Genomic DNA, 27,734 nt, shown 5'->3' with positions numbered 1-27,734 from the left:
GGTTGCTCCGCTAATCCTGTATGTAAATTGCAGCCAATAGATGCTGTTGTTGAGTTGGGCTGGGATTAGCAGGAGGCGAATGAGTTTCAATTTTACTGGATTACAGAACAAAGAAAGGGGAAAGGGACACCCTGCTCTGTTAAGGGAAAAAAGAGAAATAAACTTAGAATAAATACACAAATAATAGACTGTAAAACGTGCGATCGAAGTCAACATTGTGATGATCCGGATTACGATGTTTTAGCAGACGGTAGAGCTACATTGTGGATGGGAATTGTGAGCGTTTCTGATGGATTAAAACGGGGGAATAAACCTATTCCGGGATTGACAGCAGCAACAAGGCTATTTAATCGCTAATTAAGGTGAGATTTCGCTGTCTCTTTTTCTATTCATGAACTCACACACAGTGTGTTTTCATGGAGCGTGTTGCTTTTTGTGACTGTACATCCAGAAATTACAGATTATAACCTAATTTCAGGACTGGTGGAGGAGATGAAAGGAAAGTGCTAGCGCTAGCTAGCAAGACGGCTAACGCAGGGGAGCTAACGAGTTTAAGCTAGCTAGTTAGCTAGCCCAGCGTTAGTGTGATACCGTTAGCTAATTAGCCAGCGTTGATTAGTTTGACATTAGGCAAGTAGCGAAGACAGGTTATCGTTCGTTAGCAGGTAAATTAGCCTTCCTGTAACCTTACGAGTCGAGTGCTAGCCCGTATTTATGAGCAGGATACGGCGTCTGTCTGCTTGCTAAATTACCCCCCCAGATATTGCTATCACTGATAAGGTTACCGAGCGAGCACAACAAAGCCAGCTAGCTAAAGCAGCAAGTGTAAAGGAGACATTTGAACTTCAGCAAAACAGTGTGAATAAAGGAAGCTTTGACGAACAGCCTCCATGAGTTAATTCCGACCTCGTTACTCTGTCGGAAGGTGCAGTAAACTTTAACAATGGATCACTAATTGGCTGCTATCGTTAATTACAGTCTTGTACTAACGGTAGAATCGTGCTTGTCGAACCAAAAGCTGCAGATAATCGAAGTAAAACAAACAGGAAGTTTGATAAAGCACATTCAACGTGTTTGGTGGGAGTTTTCCTGGAGCTAAACAGCCTTAAAGTGCTGTTTTCGTCTCGTTTTGCTCTCAGCTGTCTGGCACAAAGTTAAAAAAAGACGAGTGGAATAAAACTTTGTCAGCTGGCGGATTGAATCCACAAGACAATGAAAGACCAAGATTTGTACACATGGACAGTCGGTCATTTCCTTTGGAGGTACAGACTTTATTGCACCCAGGTCTCATATCCTGTGGTTTCAAGCCTTTTCTCCAGGGTCCAGCTTTCTCAGTAATCCCCCTCCTCTCTCATGTGATATGAACCTAATAGCAGGTCTTTTTATGGGCTGTAATGGTTCACAGAATTCAGGCTTCGGTCTGTCCCTCAGTTTTAGGGTCAGGGCTCAGTACAGTCCTGAAAACCAAACAACGAATATAAATGTAATGATGTTCCTGATGTTAACACGGTGGCTCATACTGTAATCCTTACTGTCACAGCTATTTATGGCACTTAATTGTTGTCATAATAAAGATAAATTGCACATCTGTCAGTGATGCTCCTGCAGCATCATGATGGACTGACTGCACACCTGAAGGCTCATCACAGCAGAGCTCGAGCACTTCGACCCGATGCTTAAATCCTGTATTCTTCAGGCTCCTCGGAGATAAACACTGCTAAAGCATGGGAATGTTTTTCTCTGGCAGTAATGATATTTTGGACTATATGACTAAATCTGGAGTCCAGCTTGCAGAAGATTGAGCGATGCTGCGCTGAGCCAAGTTTGTCTGCTTGGTTTAGGGCTCACAGAAGCTGTTGAGCTCCCCTCGTGGGATTTTTTGGCCCACCTCAACTCAACTGGGTGCTTCTGCTTGAGGAGGTGAAATAAACTTGTTGTATTGCACCTTTTTGTAGCTGCAGCCCTCTTCCCGTCCTTGTATTATCATGGTTTCTTGTACATCTGATCTTCTGCAACCAATCCGCTTCTACGCTGTCATCGTCGCTCCCCTTTTTGGAGCTAACTCCTTCACCTCCACTTCGCTTTCATCCGTGCTTGTTGCTGCTGTGCTTAACATAATGACATGAGAAAGTTGGAATATTACCACCATATGATTTCTGTTTGTTGTAATGAAAATGAAGCGATATGATGTGGCACACCCCTCATATGCACAGCAGTTAGTATAACATCTGAGATGACGTTCCCAAAAGGCCATGGCCTCCGGCGCAGGGCGTAAAACAGCGGGATTATGTTGTTCTTTCCTGTAATGATACGTTAAATAGTGCCTGTCAAACCACACCCTGTAAGCTGTTGACGGTATGTCAAAATCCCCAGCGTACATTTTTTTTGTTCCTTCAGGAAATTAACAGCTGTCCATCATTCAGTCACTAAAATGTAGATTAACAGCGAAGGCTGATGCAGATTACGCTTCAGGTATTCTAGTAATCCAGACAGACTAGGAGCAGACTAGGTTTAAGGATGTTGTTAAAGACCACTTACACCTGTTGAGTTCCCACACAGATGTCTTTTGCCTCGTCTTGCTAAATTAGACATCTTACGAGGATTGTGTGAGCGCGTACTGATTGACATCTCTCTGAGACTCCTGTTGCTTTTCATGCATCTGTTAGGGCAGGAGTTCGCCACAGAACCCGATGTTTTCAGGCGGCTGGGCTCAATTTCAGCACTCAAAAACGGCCTGAATCGACGGCACTGTGCAGCGAGTAAACAAAATAATGTGCACCAGCAGCATCATAAACAACGCAGATAAACAAACACATGCTCCACGTGGTTTGTTGTGGCTGGATCTAAATGAAGATGTAGGATATTGTCTCCTCCAAGTGCAAATGCTTTGAAGCTGGAGAAAGATGAAATGAAAGGAACCCTGTGGAGTTCTTGTGAGGAGATCTCGTCAACAAGCGAAGTGTCTGTTTACATTCAGTGCGACTTAAGAAAAAGGCATTGTGTGTGCACAAGATCAAGCCAAACATGGCTGCGTAGCTCTGCAAACTGTCCAGGACTCCTCGGGGCACCTTTAAAGCTTACCACAGCATCTCCACCCCCACCTGCTTTCTGACTATCAGCTGATAGATAACTGTGATTTGACGTCTCGCTGCGCCATCAAATGGAGTGCAACCGTTTATTTCGGTTAATGACGCTTGTGACCTCACTTGATGTGAGCTCTGCCCGGCCCAATGTCAACCTGAGTAGAGTTCTGAGTAGTCAGAATCATTTAAAACACCTGTGTAGGTGTGCAGGATGTTTGAAGTCCCAGTAAACTTCTTGGAATATTCGACGATGTGGTGAAACCACAGACATGCGTGTGGTGACCTTGTGTGGTTACAGCAAACACTTTTATAAATATAACTTCAGAGGAGTTAACACACTGTACACGATTGTTGAGTATGAGTGTGTGACCTCGGCTTGTTTCAGATTCCCGTCTCTGTCGTCGCTTGTGTATGATGACACATTCTTCAGCCAATCCGCTGACTGAGATGAAACGGCAGTTGAGCCACTCCGTCATCGCGGCTCGGCTCGGCTTGGCACGGCTAAAGCCGACCGGCCCGGGCTTGTGGCAGAGAAGCCTTATGAAGCAGAGCACTGACCTCGAGCCACAAACGCAGTCGCATAAGAGATGTGCTGATTCATTTACAAGGAACAGAAGCAGTCACTCAGCTGCTGTGGTGGACCAGGTGAAGCGCCTGTGGTCATACTGGACCATACGACCATCAGGACAAGCTACTGGTACAAGCAGCATAACATGCTGGAAATAGTCTGAGGCTGCAGTGCATTCTTAAAACATTCACAAAGCAGCTTTATCATGTATTTTGTGCTCATCTGCAGCCAAAGTTTGGCAACCCAAAACACAGACACACATGTTAGTGTACCAGTATATGAACTGGAAATGCACAAACATGGCGGATGGGTGACTTTCTGGCTCTGTGTGGTCGTTTTCAGAGCTCCAAACAGGAAGTCCCTAACTGACATGGAGCCACCTCTGTTTTTTGTTTCTGATGCATCTTATAGATGTTGACACTATTTTGATTCTGCATTACAGACCTTTCTGGGTCCTCCTTCGCAGGTTTTATGCAGTTTCTGATTAAATTTGCTCCTCAGGCAGTTTGCCCAGGCCTTGAAGATGCAGGAAAAACCCTGCATGATGCGCACATCATAATAAGACATCAGTGGAAACATCAAAGCTGTTTGTGGTTCTTGGTTTCTGCTGATCGTTTCATCCAAAGTCCATGATGTCAAACGAGTTACAAAACCTGTAGCTTCCACTAAAGATGATTGCTGGCTGATGTTTGGGAATAAGAGAGCTTTTGTCAAAGTGACAGTTTGGATGAAATCACAGTGAGTAGTGTTGGCTTGTCTGCAAAGTTTGTGTCATTCACCAGCAATAAAGCAACTGCATTGAAGTCTCATGTGTTTCCTCCGTCTTTTAGCCTGATAATAGGCTTGCGTTTGTAACGAGCTGCTTTATTTATTAATGTCATTCCACGCTGTTCGATGTTCGCTGAGAGCTGTCGCAGCTCTGTGACATTATGCTGGAGCTCGCTCTTGCGAAGCAGTTGACACGGCTTTACCCTGAGCCTGCGCTTATCCCCACCTTTCTCCTCCTCGATACTTCCTTTGCCTTTTAAATATGTGAGGGAAAGAGGCCATCTATTTCGAGACCGCAATAATTTAGGAGGGGGGCTAATGTTTGCCGTGGCCTCGGGGGAGGCAGATTTAGACGGCCAATAGAGTTGGCACGTTCAGACCGGTGCAGCTGAACCCCACCACACCCACCCTCCTCGCTTTCTCTCTGCCTGTGTCTCTCCACCTCTCTGTCCTCTCTCTATTGAGTCAGTGGTTTGGGCTTGCCAGAGGCTGGTATAATGGTTCCCAGTGTCTGGAGAGATTAAAGGCCAGAGCTGCATTGTTCAAATGCCCCGAGATTAGTTTCCAAGGAGACGGGTTTCAGTTGCCATGAGAACATAGCGCCTGGTTTTAGCCGAGCTGTTTGACTCTTTACTTTACTCACATTCGACATCTTGTTATTTACGTTATAGATTCGATAAAAGGTGCTGTGCAGCTGCATCGTGGCACCATGTCTGCAGTGTTTGTGGAAAGTTGGATTTTCTTTAAAAGCGTCATCTCATGCAGAAATAATCCCTCTCAGTCGTCTCTTATGACGTCTCTGTATCTGCAGAGAAAATGCCCTCCACCTGGATTTTCTTATTTTGCTGCGTTTTGGAGGTTTCTGGGCGTCAACCTTCGCACAGTGGGCGTGTAGCCCTCAGCCAATCGCAGCGTGCAGAGTGTGAGGGCGGGACTCGATAATCCGACTCGTTCTGCCTTTAAAGGCTCATCCTGGTCATCAAACTGTCTCTTCTTAGGGTTTATTTTTCATGTGTTGTCTGTCAAGGAGAGAAAGTACAGCAGGGCTCATGTGACATCATCTGAGGCTCTAATTAGCCACAAGTTCCTCGTTTTGGTCCAGACTTAAATATCTCAACAGCTATTGATGATCCTCTTTTTTATTGCACCAGCATGAGGTTTACATTTGTGCTTTTGAGTGAAATGTCACGGCAGCCACCGGATGGGTTGCCATGTAATTTGGTTCAGACACTCGTACCCCCCCCCCCCCCCCCCCGATAAACTGTAAAAACTTTCACTTGTACTTTTGTATTTAGTGGCAATTAGCGAACATGAGCCGAAGTATCCTTGGGCAAAATACTAAACCCCAAACCTGCCCCCGATGCTGCGCCACCGGTGTGTGAATTCATATGTACATCGTTTTGGATAATAGCCAAATGACTAATTGTAACTGTAAAGTGGGATGGTGACACAGTCATCGAAAAACCAGCATGTTAACACGTCATTGTGAGCATGTTAGCATGATTGTGTTAGCATTTAGCTCAGAGCTAAGCCCACAGATTTGCTGCAGTAGCTTTAAGTCTGTCATCTCAGTATATGAAGACAGCAGTAAGTCAGTCTGTGGAGACTTAGCCATTGTCCCTGTGGATGATTCAGCATGGACCAGTTCATACAGAGGTGGACAGGCAGCTGGAGAGGTGCCAGTTCACCTCTGGGGCACTGAGGCGACCTTGAGCAAGGCACCTAACCCCCAACAGCTCATAGAGCTGTACTGCAGCACATCCTGATATCTCTGCAGTTGCATGTGTATACGCTTCTGTGTGTACTCAGACGTGTGTGTGTGTGTGTGTGTGTGTGTGTGTGTGTGTGTGTGTGTGTGTGTGTGTGCGAAGTTGCTAACAGAGTGAAAGACATTATTTTCCCAAGGACAACTAAAGTAATTATTGTATATCATATGAAACAGGCATCCTCAGTGAGGAAAGGCTTGACTCTCCTGCATCAGATCGATACCGGAGAGTCAAACTTATTTGTCAAACCAAATGATGTCAGATTTGAATGCAGACAGCAGCTGATGACAGCTGCTTTGAATGCAGGTCCCTGCTGCATGTATGCATGCTCACATACGGCTTTTGTCTGTGTCGCACCGCGGCTGTCGGCCTGAACTGTGTTCCTCTGGCCCCCGCAGAGGCATGGCTCAGATGAGGAAGCTGGCATGTGACGGCATCAGGACCAGCTCCCGGGGCGAGCCGCAAGTCCCGCTGGTGTCAGCCAGACAGGAGATCCTCACCAGCCTGGTGTCTGCCCTGGACTCGGTGGTATGTCCCAGATCAGTCGTCACGCTCTGTCATTGTATATGAAAATCGCATTCTGCGGTCTCAAGATCATAAACTGCTCTTAGCAAATTAGAGAAAATTCACTGTTGACATGTTAATAAGCTGCTGCACTGCCTGTCTGAACCTGATATAATGATGCCTGTGTCGTTAATTAACAGTGCATGGCGATGTCGAAGCTCAACGCTGAGGTGGCGTGCGTCACCATACACGAGGACAGCGTGATCGCGGTCGGCACAGAAAAGGGCAGAGTGTTCCTCAACTCCAGGAGGGAAATCCAAACAGATTTCTACAAGTTCTGCCGTAAGTGCTGCTCTCCTAATTGTGATTGTTGTTATCCATTGTTGAGCGTTGATCACTCTAAATTAAATCTGCAGCTGCGTTCAGTTAGATGAAATGTGCTTGCGTTGGGCTCGTTCCCGAAGGATTTCGCGGGTTTTTGCACAAACGCAGATTCAGCCAAAAGCCTCATTAACTGCAGCAACTTTCTGTTTTTCCCAGCATCAGATTATGTCATCATAAAGTAATCGAAATAAGGAAGCAGTCGGCGGTTTCACACATTTTGACGTGTTACCTTTCTGAAAAACCAGATGCGGCTGCTCGCACCTATTTTCTAACTTAGTCTGATTCCTACTTTCTCCTGATATCAGGGTCAAACAGAGTCATGCTGACCTTTCAGAACACGTTCAGAGTATAATCTGCAGCATTTCTACAGCAAGTTCAGACAAGAGGCTGAGTATTTCTACGCCTTCAGAGGAAACTTTCCAGTCTTAACCAAATTGTAAGCCCTTTCATTCAGCCTTCGTTTCCCATAAACAAACGAGTATGTAAGCTTGTAAATCAGCGTTGAGACATTAAGCCCCACCTGTTGACCTTGAGTGCAAAGGTAAACCAGCGAATCATGTTCTCAGACTCCAGTGTTTGCCTACTAATCACACCAATTTGAGAGGTTGTGACCTCCCATCACGCACTTTAATGTTATCAGGCTGGGTGTACGAGGTGAAATGAGTTTTTCCAGCCGGTTACAGGGACCAGACGCTCGGCTTTGCTTTGTTTAATAAAGACGTAGAATAGAAACAGTCCATTTGTTTGGGTTTCAGGCAGTTGGACTTCAACTATGACAAATGAGAAATGAGTGGCTTGTCTATTTCATCACAGTGTTGGAGATGCTTTAGTTCATCCAGACACATTCTAGGACGGACAAGTCATTTATTTATATGGCACCATTTTGCAAAAGGAGTCAGATTTAATGCTACCTTAATTCTCAAGATGTGACCTTGGTCGTTTGGCTTTAGGGGTGCCGTGTCTGCAAAATTTGACCACAGCAAATGCCCATACCAAAGACCAGGAAGGAGACCTCAGCAAACTGAGTAAGGACGGAGAGCATGGGAAACTGAGAGCTCCATCGGACGCTCAGTCCAACATCTTTGTCCTGAGGAAGATGGTGGAGGAAGTCTTCACTGTGCTTTACAGTAAGGAGTTACTGCCTGCAGCATGCTTGCCTCGGCCTTTTTGTGCCTAATGCCTTAATTATTACTCTGTTGAGTCTCATTTGCACATGATTTGCATAATCCTCAGTATTACAAACCATAATAATAATATCAAAGATTTATCCTGTTATAATTATTAGTTATCCAGGAGCAGAGCAGAAGTTTTGTAAGTTCGTACAAGAGTACTCAAACTGCCTCGTTCAACGTGCAGGTGAGGCCGTGGGAAAGAGCACCCTGGTCCCTGTGCCTTATGAGTGGATCCAGAAGGACCCCAGCTGCGTGGTGGCCCACGGTTTGCCCGAGGGAGTCGCCCTGAAGAAGCCCTCTGAGTACGACACCAAGACGCTGATGAAGATTCTGGAGCAGAGCCACCGCATCCAGTTCACGGTGAAAAGGTGAGCCTTGTTATCGTTGAATCCGACGCTGTTTGGGATAACAGGCTGCTGTGTGAACACTTGTACCAGATCATGAAAGCAGCTGTTTCACATGTGATGACTATAAAATGGAAAAAGGGAAGTTTGGCATTTCAGCGCAGCCTCTAATGCTTCGCAGAGATGCATGCTTGTGTATGGCTGGAAGCACAGAGCTGTCTTGGGATCTTTGTAGCTGGTTATTGGTAGCAGACAGGCTGCAGCGTATTAGAGGGGGATAGAGAGGGGTTTAATTCAGCTGTGGAAAAGCACTTTCTCAGGTTACATGTGAGTCTCTCCAGAGCGCGTTTGCCTCATAACAAAAACTGCATCCAATAACGGCATCCATTGCAGGAGCCTGTTAATAATATGTCTTCAGGGAGAATACTGCCAAATCTTTCCAGCGTTGTTGAGGCTAGCTAACCCTATAGAGGCCTAGTCTGATGCCTCTCACCCAGAGTTGAAAGATCTTGGTGGGAGTTTGGCACAGATTCCCTTTAAGTTTCCCTCTAGCTGTCAGTCGCTGTGACTTCATATTTACTCTATAAAAGTCTGAAACAGGGCAGCGTTATGTCCAAATAGTTTCCTTAGTGGGCGTTCAGACTGAAAACAGGCCTGAGTTTGACAAATGCAGCGGTCTGTGTTGTTGGTGTTGTTTCAGGCACTGATGAGAATGCGATCCAGGAAGTCTTATCAGCCAAAACACTGGTTCATAAGACGTCACGTTGACAAAAATTTTCTCTCTCATCTGTCTTTTCCTGTCACCGCTCTGCTGTGTATTGTAAATTACAATCCCCTGCAACAAAAGTTGAGCCAGGTTCGAGCTGTTTGGACGTTGACATCGAGGTACCAATGAACGCCTCATTAAAGCTTAATCTGATTTCCCGTTGGTTTCCCAGAACACAACAAAAATTCTGCATTGAGCAAGTCATTGAACTCACTCACTTTTAGTTTATCTTTGTTTTGGAGTATAACAGTTGAGTGTGAGCGTGAAGACTCTTCTGCATGTTTGCTCCATATATAACAGCTGTCACATGCCTTTGCCCGCAACAAATTGGACGTTTCCTTTCTCTAAAACTGTATAATTAAGTTGAATATGCAGAGTCTGAAAACAGATGGAACAGTGTAGCTGTTGTTCAGACGGATGCTCAAGCTTGTGTTTGCTCTTTTTCCAAAGAGGGAGAGAGAACTGCAGCACCTTTAAAGAGCTGACGTCATAAAGAGTGTCAGAATGAAGAGTCATACAGGTGATACAAGGCTGCAGTAGCTCTTTAAAGGCTGTGATGTGGTGTCTCCTCCCAAAGCTCTAGTGTGACGTTGCTAGCCTGTGGAGATGAGCTTATAGTTAGCTAACATTACAGATGAGCTGAGGAGGACGCCATTAATGTCACAGGCCTCTCGTCTGTGACTAGATGCATGCTTCCTTATGCGCAGTGATGCGGTTGGCACCTCATTTTATGTATTTTTAATGACTTCTAAAAGTTATCAAGCCAACGTTAATAAAAGCAAGAGGACAGATTGACTTGATGTCCACCTCTGATGTGTGTGACCGTCTTCATTCTGTGTCTGCGTACAGGCCGGCAGAAGATCTGTCTCGAGAAACCAAGACCAGCACTGACGTCAATCACAACTCTTCCGCCGCCGTCATGACGCCGAGCAGCCACGGCCAAGGGAAGACCCCCGCCCAGGTGGTCACATCGTCCAGTCCCGCCACTTCCAGCAGCTCCGTTCTGTCAAGCTTCCTGTATGGCATGCCCATGTCCTCCAAACCTCACCCAGACGGGAAGCTGGATTTCAAACCCATGTCCCTCCTCAATCTGGGCAAGGACAGAGCGGCCAACTGGACATCAGGGACAGACAAGAGCTCATCTGTCAAGGACTGTGCTAGCAATGGTAAGCTGTCCGTGTGTGGTTTGGCTGGGTTCAGCAGTGGAGTGCAGCCAGAGCTTGACTGCATTTATCATCCAAAACTGCTTTTGAGAATTGAGGTGAAATTCAACAGACATAACTTTGACAATATTGATCGTAATAATAAGGAAAAGTAAAACCTCCATATGAAGAAAACGTAGGGCTTCATCCTACGCCTCCAGTGTGCAGAGTGCTTTGAAGTCAGATTACTGTACGGCTCATTATTTGTTTCAAAGCAGCACTTTGCTTTTACCTCTCCACGTCTTTGTGATGCTCCTGTCTCTGAAGGAGTCGCTCACCTGTATTTGGAATACTAGAGAAGAGAAATCGTGCTTCTAAAATGTAGGAAAACGCTGCACCGCGAGCCTTTATCCCAGACCTTTTGCATCTTTGCAGTTAATGAAATCATTTAGTCATGTATTAGTGGATGCTGGGGGAACTAATCGAACATCTGGATGCTAAGTGAGCATTTGAATGAGTGACTGAAGAGAAAGTTAATTCCACTGAATATATTTCATTTGTCTCGCGCTTTCAGATGAGACGACTAGACTACCAGGTGAGCAGGGCCAGAGCCCTCCTGGAATCCACATCTCCAAGAGGCTGCTCTTCTCCATAGTGCATGAAAAATCAGGTGAGGTTGAACATATTACCATGAAGATATATGCAATTAATATCCTAAACTAATGATAGAAGGTGAAATCTGCCACCCCGGAGGAGGATTTCATGCATTTTGTCCTCCTGGGTCCCGCCTGGATTTGCAGGCTCCCACAGTAGCCAAGTATTGTTTACTGAACAAAGGCTAAACTATACTAACCCTTAACCGTTAGAGGCTAAGCTACTAAGATGTCAAGAGTAATCCTGTAAGAAGATTGCACTCATTTCCCAAGTTGATACTGAGTAGATTGAGAAGATTAATTTCACATGTTTAGCGCTACAGTGAAATAAAGCTCATTTGAATGTTAAAGCTCCAGTAAACTTGAATGGGAAGAAGCGGCGCTCCGTTGCGTTGTTGGCAAAGCACTGACAGGAGTTTTTTCTTGCAGAAAAATGGGATTCTTTCATTCGGGAAACCGAAGACATCAACACGTTGAGAGAGTGCGTTCAGATCTTGTTCAACAGCAGATACGGTATGGAAAGCCTCGCTCTTGATTTTTGATTTTGGTCGGCTGCACATACAGGCAAAGACTCACAAAGGTGCCTCTGCCTCCTCAAGCGATTGTTCATGCTCAGTGATGATCCTGTGCGTATCCACGGATGTTGATGGATTGGGGTCAGCGCTTCGGTTTGATCATGTTTCCCTCAGCGATACAAGAGACATGTTTGTGTTTGTTTGTCACCGCAGCACGCTGTCGATTCCTGCAGAAAGTGTCTCAAGAAGAGCAAAATATTTGCATTGTTTTAGCGCTTAACTGCAGCATGCTCATTCAGCGCATGCAGTGTGTCTACAAGCAGTTGGAACAAATTAAGGGGAACAAGCATTTCCACATCGTGGCTCGTGGGATCCAGATTTTTTCCTCCAAGCCCCCAGCAGCGATTATCATTCCCTTAAAGTGTAATTCCTCATTTAGTTGGAATTATCTCTCACTTCTGTGAAACCTTACATGGGCTTTGCATCCCACTGGAGGCTCTTTTCCCTTATGCAAATGTATGTTTGTAGAGCAACAAACAACAAAAGTTAAATAAACCGCTATTACTCGGTGTTGAAGTGAATATGTGAGTGATTATTTGCTGTTTTCTGCGTCCAGCTGAAGCCCTGGGTCTAGATCACATGGTGCCTGTCCCCTACCGCAAAATAGCCTGCGACCCAGGGGCCGTGGAGATCATCGGAATCCCAGACCAGATCCCCTTCAAGAGACCCTGCACCTATGGAGTTCCTAAGCTCAAGCGCATCCTGGACGAGCGGCACGGAATCCGCTTCATCGTCAAACGGTAATCAGTGCTGAGGCCGTCAGAAGTGCTGTTGTTAGCACGCCGTTAGCATGATGATGAATTCACAGTGTGTGCTTCCACGTCAGCGCAGATCATAGTCAATCCACTCGCGTCTCCATTAGGTACACCTCAAACAGTACGCCATCGCCTCTGAAACTTTTACTGAGCAAAGATTTTTAATAAGCAGCCGCCAAGCGAGCCAGCCTATACCATCTGTCTGTTAAACGTCTGTTTCCTTCTGCACACTGTGTCCCGCTGACTGGTAAACCATTTCCACTCATGTCCCAAATGACTTTTCCTTGCCAGCATATTGTGGCTGCTCTTCCATTTGTTTAAGCTAATTTAAATGAGCCGCCATGCCTTGTTTGAGATAACACATCTTTTAACGAATCCTGCAGGCAGCTCATTAGTGTTAATACAATTAGGAAAGATTGAAAATGTGATTAATTCAGAATTACATCACATTCCTGTTGTCATTGAGAGATGCTCCAGATGTAGGCCCTGATGTTCTCTGTTGGCGTGTTCTTTGTTGACAGACTGTGTTCATTTTTAAAGCTGTGCTCGTTAATGCTAATGGTCGGCTGCTTTAGCTGCAACCAAAGTTTTGTTCTCATTCAAAGCTGCAACCTTGCTATTAATTACGTCCAGACGATATCACGTGTAATAACGACCTGATTTAATTTCCGTGTCACGAGCGGTTCAGTTTTAAAATTGGAGGTAAATAGATCAATGCCTGCTGGCTTTGGTTCTTGAAAATCTCATTGAGAGTAATTTAAAATCAGAGCAGAAGCATCAGGTCACGGGAGGCAAAGCGCTCTAACGCTCTGCTCCACAGTGAAATATCCAGACAGCAGATGGATGGATTGAATCTGGCTGCAGACCTTCATGCTCACCAACACTTTGTCATTAAAAAACACCTCAAATTTCCCATTAGCCTCAGCGTGCTTTGCATTTAATGCTAACATACTGTAGAACTCTAACATGCCACCAAGGCATCGCTCCTAAAGGATAACGCTGGCATTATTTTATATTTTTCTTACTGTGAACTGAAATTACAGAAACAGAGTCTCTTCTATAACTTCCCCACCCTGCATGTGTCGCTCAGCCCCAAGGCCAGTCTTTCCTCCCGAAGATGTAAATCTTAAAAAACAGGTCAAAAATATGTAGTTTCAGCTTTTAAAAAGGCTCCAGACGCTTTAATTTTTAGCAAAATGTACTTACATAAGGTGCCATTGTGAAGCTCAGTGGTCTCAGCAGTGACTCCACCAAACTCCCAGCTAATCCAAAGATTAGCAAAGAGGTGGAGCGTGGGTGGAGCTGAGGCGGCCGAGTGAAGCCTGGTTGCTGAAAACTAGCGGCTAGCTGTTACTGAAAACGTCCCGTAATTATACATAACTCTAAGTCTTAATATAATTTAAATGAGTGAGTTGTATGAAAATTAGGAGTGTTAGCATGTTGCTAGCATGTAGCAATGTTGCTCTAGAACAGTGGTTTTCAAAGTGGGGGCTAGGGAGTGCTAGGGGGGCCTCAGAAAATTGGAGGGAAGTTAAGAAAAAAAAAGCAAAACATGTTAGTTAATAATATTCTTATGCTAAAGAAATGTAATAATTATTGAAAAGTGAATAAAACTAAGAAAATCATTCTAAAAGTTGATGTTTCTTTACATATTTTGTAGCATTGTTGGTGGGTTTGCAAAGGGGGTCCCCGGCCAGAAGCTAATGGTGTTTGGGGGGCCATGGCATGGAAAAGTTTGGGAACCCTTGCTCTAGAGCACAGACCTGAGCCTGATAAGATGTCCTAATAAGGCCACCGTACAGAGCATAAACCCTCAGACCAAACTTTTAGTGTTTTACCTCAGTAGTGATAACGTGTTGTGACGGTCATGTCCGGCCTAAACGGCACCTTTCTTCACCAGGTTCCCGAAATTCAACCCTGATCTTTCACAAATAGATGGAAATGAAAAAGACTGAGAGAAATGGCTGTGTGTAAAGATTGATGATGGCCACAGAAGGAGAGGAATGTCTCAGCGGCCTGAGCCAAGAGGACGGGACGCCGTCCAGAAGCACAGCTCACATCCAAGCCGTTATTTTTAGTCGGAGGGACCCGACAAAAGAATGGAATGACTCAATTACTTGATTATTTGACTGAGACCGATTGTTTAAAGAGCAGTTAATGTCCTTAAAGAGCTATTAATGAAACGTTCCTCCGCATGTCCAGCGTTTGCATCATGGTTTTCGCCTTCGCTCTTTGAACTCTCTGACTAATGGCCTGTTTTCCTCTTTATTTTCCAGAATGTTTGATGAGAGGATTTTCACTGGTAAGACTCTGATTAATGTTGTTTTTCTAATACCATTCTCACATTCACATGAGCTGTGATTTGGCCTCTTTTATGAAACGCCGCTTCTTTGTGACTTCTCACGCCAGTGTCGGTAATTATGCGTGGAAATGTGCCAGTTTCTGGAGATGTGAGGTTTTCTGTGTGGCAGCACACTGGGAGGAGAGATAAGGACCTGTAAGAAGCATTAAAACGGATCTTTGAAGCAAAAATGAAGCATCAACTACACTTTTCTAGCTTACCGACACACTGCACCTCTACACTGACCTGTGTTTGTACTGCAGGTAATACACCTCACTTGCCAGTTTATTAGGTACACCTAACCCTGCAGTAAATCCTCCATTTCATTTCATTTGTTGAAACTTAGTCCAGTGTCCACTGGAGTGGACAGAATATTAGAAAGTCCCCTCAGTGCCATGACTGTTTGGTTCAGCCTCCGAAAGGTTCAATAAAAGCCTGCACACATGAGCGATTTGGGGCTGGAAAAAACGTTGACATTTGTGAAGGAAATGTGGGAAAATCCTTGGCCCTCCAACCCAAGCGTGGTGTTAAATCAGCTTTGAGACACGCCCATCAGCGGCCCATTTAGAGATTCGGTGACCACAGATCAAAGCTCTGACATTGTGTGAAATTTTGCACCAAATGATGAGGATGATGTGGCTGCTGTGAAGACCCTTATGGACCAACTATGGCGCATGAAATGACTGACACAATGTAAGCACTCAGACGCCACATAATTCTTGTTTTCATTGCATTTTCAAAACATGAGAGCGGCGGCGGTTGGTCGCGTGTCTCTGCTCGCAAGTATATTTATTTTGTGTTGACGCGGCTCTCAGCGCACAATCTGACGTGCCTCAAGACTGACGCTGTATAGTCTGACACAGATTGCAACCAAGATTTATTTAGACACATCTCCTGCAGTGTGACGGCCCACAAGAGGCCTTTTTTAACAAAACCGGAACATTCTAGCCCAATCACAGCCGGCCGGCTCTCTGTATGATATAATAACTGTTGCTTGGTCACCTGACTGGTGTGCACAAACCTCCTGAGTGAAAATTCGATGGAATCACATCTAATTTGGCCCGTTGCACAAGTGCAGCCTGCATTTTCATTAAAATGAAAAACGATCTGCGTGTTTTCAAAGGGAACGTCGGGCAAAGTCTAATTATTTTGGAAGGAGTCCATGTGTGCTTTGTGAGGAGCTTGAGCCAGGCATTTAGCCGCATAATATTTGTCAGAATCTTTACAATTAATTACTGTAACCGGCTAACAGAAAACCGCTCTGTCAAGTCTTTATTTATATATTTACACCCCACAGATGTTCTTCGCTAATGGGATGCAGTGTTTGTTTATCTTCTCTGTCTTGTTTGTTGAAGCTGCCGGCAAGATTGCAAGGGAGGAGGGCAAGCATGACCTGGGCTCCACGCCTGAAGACAGCTTCCCTGACAGTCTGAGCATCCCGCCCACCGCCGCCGAGCTGGTCAGCAATCCTCACAGCAGCAGGTCAGAGCTCGGCCCACGCTCAAATTTAGCATTACAGGCTTTGTTCATGATGAGGAAATATGAGCCGGTGGGAAGCAGCCAAACTGTGTCGCATATATAACCACCGTTACTCATAATGTGCACTGAATTAAACAGTTTAAAAATACTGTTTTATAGAATTTATCGTTTACATTTCTACCGTGACACCGGCTGTGATAAGCTTAATTTTAGCGACAGGCCTTAATTCTTATTTTGGTTCGGCCTCATTTTGGAGGGTTTTCTTTTTTATATCCTTTTGCTTCTCTCCTGTAACGGACCTCTAGTATCATGTTTATCTCATAAATCAACTGATAAGAATGCATTTTTGGAAAAGCATGCAGGTCACCTCAGATCTCATGAAGCCATGTAGCACACGGATGCTAAGTTTACTTCCAAATCTCATTCATCTTAAGCGTTTTCATACAGTAAATAACCAGTTTTGGCCTCATGGCTCATGTATTTTAACGAGAACCGCTTTTGTAATTTGAGTGTGTTTTTATGTAATGTCACAGGTCAACAAGTGCATGTGTGAGTCCCCTGGCCGACTGTGAAGCAGGTATGTGCAAACAAAAGCATTTCTGCATCACAGAGCGACGACAGAGTAAAGTTTGAAGCTGATATTCAAACACTTTCTATCACCTGCTTAAATCAGTGCCGCACACTGATGGGAGCTCACGCAGAATGAACTGTTCAATCCCCGCAGGTCCTTCGGGAGATTGCATTCCTATGAAAAGGATTAAAACAGAGCCTCCAGACGGGGAGATCATTCAAGTTACAGTGCCAGGTAAGTGCGCGCTGGCTCGGCAGCCATTATCTTTGAAAACAGTTCACCTCTTAAATGATAAACACAGTATCCAGAGGTGTGGTTTTCATAGATCATCCCTGACGTTTCACTGCGATACAGCGTCACGACTCGCTGGTTCAGGCCACACGAACAAGCCTTTCACACCGCCTTCACTGTCTCCTCAGACGCCGGTACGAGCGGAGAGGAGCCCAGCGAGCCTGTGGCCGAGCCGCTCGCCGCTGCAGCGTGTCCAGCCACGGCCTCGCCCTCTGCTCCCTCTGCTCCCTCTGCTCCCCCTGCTCCCCATCACCCCATGGAAAACCACGCAGGTAACCTCAGCCCCCTCCTCCGTTTCATCTCCTCCTTCTCACTGCAGCTCCTGGAATGCCAGCTCCACGGCCTTACGGCCCCCCGGTGCCACCCAGCGCCCCACCACCGCCACCCCACAAGCTGCCTGTTTTTTAGGGAGCTAAATAAGCTGCCACACGTATGGAAACACTTTTCTCAGATACCTCCTCTCTCCCACTCCCCACAACCAAACCTCTCAGCCACTGGTAGCTAAACCCCCCCTCCCCAGCTCCGGCCTCCCGTAGCTCTTCTCTTCTCCCAAACACTCTCTCTCACCTGTGAAAGGCACCATGCATCGGCTGTTTGACCCTCTGAGTCACATTTATCGTTGTGTCGCTTCATAAACTGAATTTCTTACCTTTGCTCGTCATTTGAGGCATGAAGGCTGATGCATTGTGCCTTTTCTGGATTCAGAGTTAAACTGTCCTGTAGTCCTGCTGCCCAGAATGATTAGCGTTAGCTCGTGTTTAGAAACTGAACTGCTCCTCAAAGACCCTCTCAATACTCCCAGAATCCCACCTCCATCTAACACAGAGCTGTCCGTAGACTGAAACAGCTCTCACCTATAAAACACAGAGGACTAGACTTACAAAGGTAACCAAGACATTTGAGTAGACTGCGCTCTCTTTCTGAACCGCCTCATTTATCAGTTTATTTTCACCTTAAATGATTGATTGAGCCAAAGTCCAAACACATTTTCTCGCTCCTCTCTGCTGGTTTCCACCCACGCAGATAGTTTTGGTCTTATTTGTCCAAGTTTTCAGGCATAGCATGAGATTTCACCTTCATTATATTTGCCCTGATTTTGGTGAACTGTCCCTTTAAGCCGCTTTTCCCCTGCATGAAACGGCATTAAATGAACTAAGTGAATTATATTACCATATAAATGAGGCATTTGAACATGGGGCTGTAGCGGCAGAGAATGGGGAGTCTACTCAGTGTGATCTTGGCTGAGCGTGCAATGCTTTCAGGAGGCGTTTTGTTTTGTTTTGTTGATTTGATTGTGCTTTGTTGAAGTTTTCTTTTCTTTCACAAATGACCACTAAAGGAAAGAAAATGAAGGTAAGTGCAGCAGATGTCACGTTTGGTATTGTTTGCTGTTAAATGCTTTTTATTTAAGAGTTCATTTGTTGCTATTTTGCATCATAGAAGCAACCATGATTCCAAAAAAGTTGGGACGCTGTGTAAATAAAAACTGAACGCAGTCATTGACAAACAAACTGAAGTGTTCCTGAGTCCATGTGTTCATCTCCTTCATCCAGTCATGTGTTCACAAAGCGGTGAACCTCCTCCATCCTCTATGAACGACTGAGCCTTTCCAGGATGCCCCCTTTCAAACCCAATCATGATCCTCTCACCTGTTACCAATGAGCCTGTTTACCTGTGGAATGATCCAAACGTGTTGCTGCATCAGCAGATATTTACAATAATCAATGAAGCTGATGAGTGAAAACATTAAATATACTGACTTTGTGCTGTTTTCAGTATATGTCAGACCGCATTAGCACGTTAGCACATTGTTTTGTTTATGTTTACACAGCATCCCAACCTTTTTGGGAGTGGGGTATTAGTAAAAGTAAAGCAGTTGTTGGATTTTGTGTTGGTCTGCAGAGAGCTGCAGGTGTCAAATAGAAGTTGCTCGGCTTCAGTTTCACACCTGTGCGCTGTGGACTGACCTGCTGTCTAAATGAAGCGTTCAGTCGCTCTTCAGACGCAGATGATTCTGCAAACTGATAGTATTCACAAACAGCAGCAGGAAGTGGAGCCTTGCTTCTCTTTAATTTAGCGCCAAAGTGATGCCACAAAATAAAAACTCTCCTTTAGATTTTTTGTTCGATAGCAGTCGAACGAATGACCGAAATATCTACGAGCAGGAAGCACCTGATAAAATGTTTAAGCCAGGAAGTACAACCAGCTTTTCTGGCTCCCAGCCACGTTTTCGTTTGATCTGAGTTCGACAGGCCAGACTCTGATGTCAACAGGATGCACCTCATCAGCTCTCATCAGGACCAGGTGTAGACACACCTTTCTGAGCCAGCAGCACATAACGTATTCGACTTTTATAAGCTTGGTCATGTTCAGTTCTGTTTTATTGTGCATCAGGAGACAAACTTTGTTTTTATGAAACGACCACACTTTTGTTGTTGCTGTACTTCCTGTCGAGCATCCCCTCAGAGGAAACCCATGACTGTAAAACTTTAACAGCTCATATTACGAGCTTCAAATTACACTTTGCTTTAAACAATGACTCAATTCAATTCTGCTGAAGACGATGGGAGATAACGCTGAATTACTGCCGCTGCGTCGTGTAGCTTGCTCCTGTGAATCCTCGCCGTTAACTCACGCTGACGCTCGTTTGTCGCGAGCTCAGTTAGCAGTAAACCATCAGGACGTTAACGACTTTGGTTTTTCCTTTGTAGCTGAATAACACGTCACATGTTTGAAACCCTTTGTCGGATGAATGTTTGAGAGCAGCTGTATGTTTTTCTTTCCCCTTGCAGCTGAAGCTCTGTCACCCAGCGCTGCCTCGCAGAGCCTCAGACGATCCTCTGAAGGTAGGGCCGGCTGACTCATCCCGAATGCTTTGCTAAATCCAGTTCAGTTTGCCTCTCGTGTGAAATAAAAGTGCTGCAGACTTTTGACCCCGACAGGCCGCTATACGGCACACCTACTGAGACTCCACCTGCAGCCCAAAATACAAGAAAACACCGTTTACGTGCTCGACATACAAGCTGTTTGCTTCATCTTTAACGTCAGACTGTGACTGTTTGATATATGTCAGCATGTGGTCTCGGCTTTTTCCAGCTCTTTTTCTGCCTTTACTTCACGTGCAGCAGTCACTTTGCAGCTTATAGTCACATCTGCTTCAAGAAATATTTTCTACTTTGTTTTATTATCCCCAAACCTGCACCCATACCATCCTCCTCTCCTGCATCCATTTGTTATGGTCTCCTGTGATTAATGCACCGCGCAGTCAGTTTGTCATTACCAGGTCAGTGTGGGGCAGGTGGAGTTTATCCAAATAGAACTGGCGAGGGGGGGTGTAGTCGTGTCCACAGGTGGGAAGACTCCCGCCGTCCGACCTGCCCTCTTGTAATAATTCTCCTCTGGCGCTCTTGGTGGAAATGCTTTTCAAATGTTTGACTCGTCTAGCAGGGAGTTTGGTGGAGGACATTGGTGAAATGATTCTTCAGCTTCGGAGACAAGTGGAGAGCCTCTTCAGCATTAAGTACGGTAAGCTACCTGCAGCGGCGGGGTCAACCCTCGCTCATACGAGGCCAGGAAGTGAAATCTGGCCCATTAAATTTGCAGCGAGACTCTAATCTCTTCCACGTGTACACACTCTTTAGTAGTGTACAGCAAGTGAAATGTTAAACTTTTATAGTCCATTCTAGTATTAATATTGTAAGTTGTAAGTTCCCTTGAATAATTGAACACGTAAGAATTAGTCTGCTCAGTGTGGGGCAAATTGGAGGGGATGAAAAAGACGAATTGTTTCAGAGCAGAGGCACCAAGCAGCAGCGTTTTTGGAGCGGTTTCGTCAGGTTTTAGTTGCTGTTTGGAGGAAGCAGCTGATCGTTGGTGGGACATTAAACTAGCAACCAGTGAGCAACACTGGCTAGTTAATCTTACATGAAGAGGAAGTCTGGTTTATCACGGCTTCTGCGTTGCTTTCTTTGTTTTGCCATCGTCTCTGCTGGTTAGAATAAAACCGTACTCATCAAAGTAACTACAAATCAGTCCAAAGAGGCAAGAAACACACACACGGACTGAAACGGAGAGACGGGTAGTAAATAAGCTGACAGCTAAACAGGATTATTGAAACCACCTTATTTGGAGGTAAAACTGACGGTGACTCACATCAGAAATGTCACTGATAATCCCTCATTGTGCAGGAAAGTTCATCAGGTCCAAGCTGAACCAGGAAGTCGGTCTGTAAACTGTGATGGATGTTTGCGACGGGCTGTTTGTGAATCATTGCTCCGTTTCCAGCTGACAGTGCTGTTAATGCTGATAGAGCTAAAACAACATCCAGCTGCAGTAACCTTGAGTTAACCTGTGATACTTCTTAAAAGACAGTGAAGTAAGTTCTGTGCCTCTTTCCCTCTCGCCGCCTCCTCTTCCTCAGCCGAAGCTCTGGGCCTTCCTGAACCAGCCAAGGTGCCCTACTCCAAGTTCCAGATGTACCCGGAGGATCTGTGCGTCAGCGGGCTGCCGGAGGGAATCTCCCTCCGAAGGCCCAACTGTTTCGGAGCGGCCAAACTGCGCAAGATCTTGGCTGCTAGCAGTCAGATCCAGTTTGTCATCAAAAGGTGAGCGCACGTGAAGCGAGCACGGAGTGTGTGTGTGTGTTACTGTCCATTCAGCTCCACCTTTAAAGCACTGTGATAATCTGTGTCTCAGGCCTGAGCTGTTAACCGAGCAAGTCAAACAAGAGATGCCTTCCATCCCCGTCTGTGATCCAGGTATGTCCTGTTTAAAGAGGAATAACGATAGTCACAAAAGCTCTAGTGAAACAGCCACTTTGTGCCTGTCGAGCTCATGAATATGTAATTATTTGCTCATATTTCTACTCTAATTATTTTCCCTTCTTGAGTCGTCTTAATCATGGAAATTGTTGCAAAAGCAGCGCAGTTTAAGTGTTCTCTGCATGCAAGAGGACAGCTTGTTTTTTCAATGGCTGCTCAGTCAGAACACTACATTTACCATGATGCTTTGGGGCTCAGGGGCTTCTTCTTGATCAGTAACATTTAAGCTTCTGCACACAAGCGAATACATTGTTCATTCTTCTGTTCATGCGCTATACGTTTCAGGGGATGTAAAGCTGCAGCCCCTCCTTCCACAGCTCCTCATAATTGAAGCTCTGAAGATAAAGTAGTATCTTAGCAGACGGTAGGAGGGCTGTGTGCAGAAAATTCCACCATCTGGAAGCTCATAATGCAGGTTTTAAGATGCTGTTTGCTCTGTCCTCTGCAAGCATGAAATTGTGAGGTCAAATCTAGTTCATGCGCTATTTTTAAAATAGCTCTTCTAAAGGAAAAAGAAAGTCCTTGCAGGGATTTCCTGCAGCTATCTCAACCTTTTATTTGTGACAGAGCTCGGCTGCTGGAACACGGAGCAGCTCTTAATGTTTGTTGTGTTCAGTAAATCTTCAGAAACGACCAAAACAAAAGTTTAACCTTTAAATGTTTTTCCAAAGAGCTGGACGCCAAGGACACAACACCAGTAACAGAGGATACAGCAGCTATATCCAAGAGGCCTGGATTCTCAGGTACGCTCAGGTTCCAAGTTTCACCTTCAGTCGCTGCTTTGATGCTGTACGTGGTTTAAGCATAAATCAGCTTTGTGTTTATCAGCCTCACTTTTGAAACTAGAACAGCGGCTGAATAACTGCAGCAGACTCTAAACAAACGCCCGAAAAGATGAACTTTCAAGGTGTCTCCTGTTCCAGAGTGCTTGGAGTCCAAACTGTCCAGGATCGACCTGGCCAACACGCTGCGAGAGCAGGTCCAAGATCTGTTCAACAGGAAGTACGGGGAGGCATTGGGCATTAAGTACCCTGTCCAAGTGCCTTACAAGAGGATCAAGAACAACCCCGACTCGGTCATCATAGAGGGCCTTCCCCCCGGGATCCCCTTCAGGAAGCCCTGCACCTTCGGCTCCCAGAACCTGGAGCGGATCCTGGCGGTCGCCGACAAAATCAGTTTTACCATCACCAGGTGAGAACCCCGGTCACATGATCATCTAAACACCAGTTACTTCCTTCCTGCCGTCTCCAGAAACACTTAACTGAAGGCAGCTCTGTGTAATTTATGCAAACGGAGCGACTCGTCGTGATCCGTCCACCGCTCGTGATTCAGCGGGTCGTCCAAGTCACACAGTCTAATTGGTTGACAGCCATGTAATGAAGCATTTCACAGGGCTGTGATTTATCTGTAATGCACAGCTGAGGCAGGAGAAACATCAGCCGACAGACTGATGCACCTGGACGAGCGTCAGTGATCAACAGGTGACGACAGAAAACATTCATCTGCTCTGATTTTAATAACGGGAATCACGATGCTATCACCTGTTCCCAGTGAACCTGTTTACCTGTGAAATGTTCCAAACAGGTGTTTTTGGAGCACTTAAAAAGGCTTGCACACACAGACTGGAGGACCTATTTCTTATAGAAAGTCAGCTATGGTTAAAGATAATAACTAAACATGTCGACAGTTTAGATATTAGCTAAGTTTTTTAAAAAAGCTGTAACTCGGTTATGGTCCAAACGAAACCCCTCAGCTGTGACATCGAGGCCTGTCATGATGATATTAATAATAATTATAGAACATGTAACCACTCAAAAGCAGCTTTCGGCTTTAAATTGTGTCTCCTCGTACCTGTTAAACCTCTGACGCCATCACTTTGCTCTTTGCAGACCTTTTCAAGGACTCATTCCAAAACCAGGTAAGAGCAGAATTCCATCATCCAATCAGATTCAGTCACCGTCACGTCGCACAGATAGCTCACATGAATGAATTTTTTTCAGCACCTCGACGCGTCACTTTACTAAAGAAAGCCTACGCCTCCATCAGCGGTGAGTGTAAAGTGTGTCATCGCAGACGTTTTCCTGCTGCTGCCTCAGTGGGAAATTCATTAACTGATGGTCTTCTCCCGACAGACGATGATGATATTAACCGCATGGGGGAGAAGGTGGTCCTCCGAGAGCAAGTCAAGGAGCTGTTTAACAAGAAATACGGTAAATAGACTCGGATTTTTGGTCCCGTTGGATTTGAGCTGGGGACAATGAGCCTGACTGTATGCAGGAGCACAAAGACACATACCATTTGAGTAAACTGGTTGTGCTTTGGAGTCAGTGTGCAGGAGTTAATCTTTGCACACACATGGAACAGTGTAGCAGTTATGCTAATGGGCAAATTTCACAAATATGCACCCACTCATGAACAGGTGGCATCAATCAGATTGAAACAAGCAATTTTAAACAAATTTGTGCAATTAAGAAGGTTTTCTGAATCAGACTTAGACGAGCAAATGTTCCTGCATGAGGCCAGCGTGTCGCTGCCAGGCTGCAGGCTTGAGGGGCTGAATATAACTCACCATCAGCTCATTTCTCTGTATGTTTGCTGTAAACAGTTGCACCATTGTCCCTTTGCATGCTGTCATTTACATGTGATTTACAGCTACCTGTTTGCTTCCCTGACTTGCTGATATTCATGACCTGCAGCCTAAATATGTGAGCAGTATGACACTGACAGAACAGTAAAAACGCTTTGTGTCAAACACAAAATGCAGCACACGTTCTCTTCACCTCACTCCTACAGTAATATGCAGAGGCTAAAAGGAGACTTGCACTCAATATGCACATTTCAAACATTTATTTTTTCAAAGTTGTGACATTTGCATGCATTTTTCAGCAGAGCTGACATAAAGAGAACCAGCGTCCGTCCTCCTGTTAGAGGCTTTTCTTCTCGAGCTCGTTTCTGCCTGGATGCGTGTTTTTGATCATGTTGTCGTGCTGTGTGTTCAGGTGAAGCTCTGGGCTTAGACCGCTCCGTCGTGGTCCCGTACAAGCTAATCCGTGGCAGTCCAGAGTCTGTAGAAGTTAGTGGCCTTCCAGACGAGATCCCCTTCCGCAACCCCAACACTTACGACATTGTGTGCCTGGAGAAAATCCTTCAAGCCGCAGATGAAATAACATTCAACATCAAGAGCCAGCTACAGTGAGTGCTGAGAAACCTGAATATTCAGCAGCCTGTTCGCTGTCACCATGCCGTATATTTCAGTGGGAATTTAGGGTTTTGCCTCTTGGTAGTTAAGCTCATTATGGTTTATTTATGCTTTGGATTTAAATCCGGCCTCTGAGATGTCAAAGAATAAATCTTCCTCTGCAGCAAATGTAAATAATGTGAAATAGTCAACAGTATTTTGACGTTGGAGCAGTTAAGCTATGATGAAAGAAAAAGGCAAAGACTTAAATCATGCTAAATTATTGTTTTTTTTTTCCTTTTAAGCATGAAATAAGTGCAGTTTGAACAGGACTCAAATGCAAATAGTTTTTTTTAATGTAAAGACAGTTTATTCTGACAGAAAGAGTCATATCATCTGAAATCATCTCCCTTTTTGTGTCTCTCACTCAGACCTTTTGCAGAAATCTGCAGCCAAGCTTGTAACACAGGTAAGTGTTTAACTTCACCGTGTTAGTGGAAGTAGAGCTGCTTGCCGGAAGTGAAAAACTAAACGCTTGCTTCATGTCTGCAGTAGGAACAAACGCCTCCACCAATCGACGAAAGCGCAAGAGAGTCCAGGAGAGCAACCGAGCACCTGCCTCCTCTGACCTGGGGATATCAACCAATCAGATTCCAGTGATGGTAAGTTTGAAAGGTTGACGAGAGGAGTTATGAGAGCGTCTATGCATCTAAAACACTCAAAAATGAATGCTAATGCATCAGCAGGATGTGAAGAAAGAACAGTTTTGGCAGTCTGGAGCTGCTAGCTGCACGGCTAACGACAGCTAGTCGCTAAAACCAAAGATACCTACAGCAAAGAGTAAAGTGAGCAGCTGCTAGCAGCTCCTCTGGTCATCTGCTGTCTCCTGTTTGTTTGTGTTGACCCTCAACAGGTGGTCAGCTCTTACATATTGCATCTTTAAGAGTCTTCAGGAGGACCTAATGGGACCGACGCGGCAAGGGAGTCATTGAGAGACATTTTCATGGGAAAACTATAGAATAATTCCAGATTTCTCCTTTAATAGTAGAGTGATGCTTCTCTCAAAATGTTAATTAATCAGACAGATACAGGAAGATAATCTCACCTGAAACTGTTCATTTCATCTCCACGTCTGCACTCGACTGTGTATTTAACTGTAACTCCTGAAAGCTAAGAGTAAAACTGCCTTTTGAGACAAGGTCAACACCCTCTTTGTATTAATGAAAGCATTTTCTCCATCGTTATGACTGACTTTGCTCTATCATTGTCTGTGTGTGTGTGTGCCTGCAGCAGTGGCCCATGTATATGGTGGACTACAGTGGAGTGAATGTGCAGGTTCCCGGGAAAGTCAATTACTGAAGGACAAACCTGGACTGCGGCAAAGGGATAAAAGGAGGAGTTGGTCAGAGTGATATACATGACTCTTCCACATGCGACACTAACACTTTGTCAGAGTGCTAAGACTAAACAATCTCTCCAGACTGAGTATAGAGAGCCGAAGGTTTGACTCTGTGAATGACGTCCTGAGTGTTGAGGAGCAACAGAATGTATGTGGATCAAAATGTCGCAGGGCAAAAGCTTGGCTCGTTTTCTGCCTCCTGCCTCCACGCAGTGCCAGCAGGACAGCTGTCGGTTTTTGTTTTCCTTCTGAAGCTGATCGCGACAGTGATGTTGTTTTTTACAAAGCTAAAGAGTCGTGCTATTTGCCCTCGCATTGTGTCCATCCACTGAGTCATGTTGTCGGATCCATCATTTGGTTGCAATGTATTACTGACAAAAAAAATGTCTTTGATAACAACCTGGTTCCATAATATTCAGATATTTGTACTTTTTATTTATTATATTTATTGAAATATAACATTATGTGCAGGGATGTAAAATACATTATTCTGTTCTACAGCTCCTCGAGGAACTATCACAACACTAACAGATGCTACTAGTCGCTCAGTAACTACAGGTAACCGCTGAAATCAAATGAAACAGCAGCAATGAAGTGTCTTAATCGGGTGTTGTGACCGCAAGCCATCAGAAATTAAAGGACAAAATGGACTCAGAGTTTGCCGGACAGGTTAGACCTGCGCTCGCACGGCGGCAGGAAGCACCTGCAGTAAACACAAGACCTTCAATAAACAGCCTCTTCATGTTAGCATCACATTAACAATATGTAAAGTATCTCATTTAAAGTCAGCCTGAATGTATCATGTAAAGGAAAGAATGGTATGTTATTCTGCGATGACTGTCTCTGGACTAACAATATTTAATATGCTGTACCTTAACGCCAATTAGGCCTTTGAAATAAAATGTGTTGCCTTGCATTTTCACTTTGTTTGACTTCATTTTTCAGTTTTAATTGGGAATAAATATGAAGAAAATGCTCCGTCACATTTCTCATAATTACCATTACACTGAAAGTAATTATTGTGCATAAATTCTTATTTGCTTTTAAATATGTTTGTCACATTTTCTTTAATGCTTGATTGTATTGGGAAAATGCTAACATTTCTTCGCAGTCTTGATATATAGCATTTAGCATTAACCTCCTGTAGCTGTTGCTACACCTGTCCCTTGTAGGGG

General features: G+C 44.9%; 1 protein-coding gene across 2 annotated transcripts; it reads left to right on the top strand.

Annotated features, from left to right (window-relative positions):
* Window positions 1-81: 81 nt before the first annotated feature.
* gtf2ird1 (GTF2I repeat domain containing 1) lies at window positions 82-27,475 on the top strand. 2 transcript variants are annotated; one of them, XM_070982225.1, is made up of 27 exons: window positions 82-362; window positions 6,584-6,713; window positions 6,890-7,031; window positions 8,024-8,200; window positions 8,430-8,613; window positions 10,205-10,521; window positions 11,072-11,167; window positions 11,580-11,663; window positions 12,282-12,465; window positions 14,757-14,782; window positions 16,177-16,303; window positions 16,834-16,877; window positions 17,025-17,105; window positions 17,291-17,434; window positions 19,955-20,008; window positions 20,610-20,687; window positions 21,583-21,766; window positions 21,858-21,919; window positions 22,654-22,725; window positions 22,906-23,173; window positions 23,872-23,900; window positions 23,983-24,030; window positions 24,115-24,192; window positions 24,982-25,174; window positions 25,592-25,629; window positions 25,713-25,822; window positions 26,451-27,475. In XM_070982225.1, exons 2-27 carry the CDS (start codon window positions 6,588-6,590, stop codon window positions 26,517-26,519), a joined length of 3,015 nt encoding a protein of 1,004 aa, XP_070838326.1. In that variant the 5' UTR covers window positions 82-362; window positions 6,584-6,587; the 3' UTR covers window positions 26,520-27,475. The 2 variants fall into 2 exon arrangements, with proteins under 2 accessions (XP_070838326.1, XP_070838325.1); XM_070982224.1 differs by having other exon boundaries at window positions 223-362; window positions 20,607-20,687.
* The last annotated feature ends 259 nt before the right edge of the window (window positions 27,476-27,734 follow it).

Source organism: Chaetodon trifascialis, chromosome 16 (assembly GCF_039877785.1).
Source record: "Chaetodon trifascialis isolate fChaTrf1 chromosome 16, fChaTrf1.hap1, whole genome shotgun sequence".
Classification (NCBI taxonomy): domain Eukaryota; kingdom Metazoa; phylum Chordata; class Actinopteri; order Chaetodontiformes; family Chaetodontidae; genus Chaetodon; species Chaetodon trifascialis.
This window is presented reverse-complemented; position numbering and strand designations above follow the sequence as displayed.

Bases quoted from the DNA above. Each gene is read 5' to 3' on its own strand.
- gtf2ird1 (XM_070982224.1), top strand. From the start codon at position 6,588: ATGGCTCAGATGAGGAAGCTGGCATGTGACGGCATCAGGACCAGCTCC. The intron at 24,031-24,114 runs GTGAGTGTAAAG...TTCTCCCGACAG, and splicing joins AGCCTACGCCTCCATCAGCG to ACGATGATGATATTAACCGC. The intron at 25,175-25,591 runs GTGAGTGCTGAG...TCTCTCACTCAG, and splicing joins AACATCAAGAGCCAGCTACA to ACCTTTTGCAGAAATCTGCA.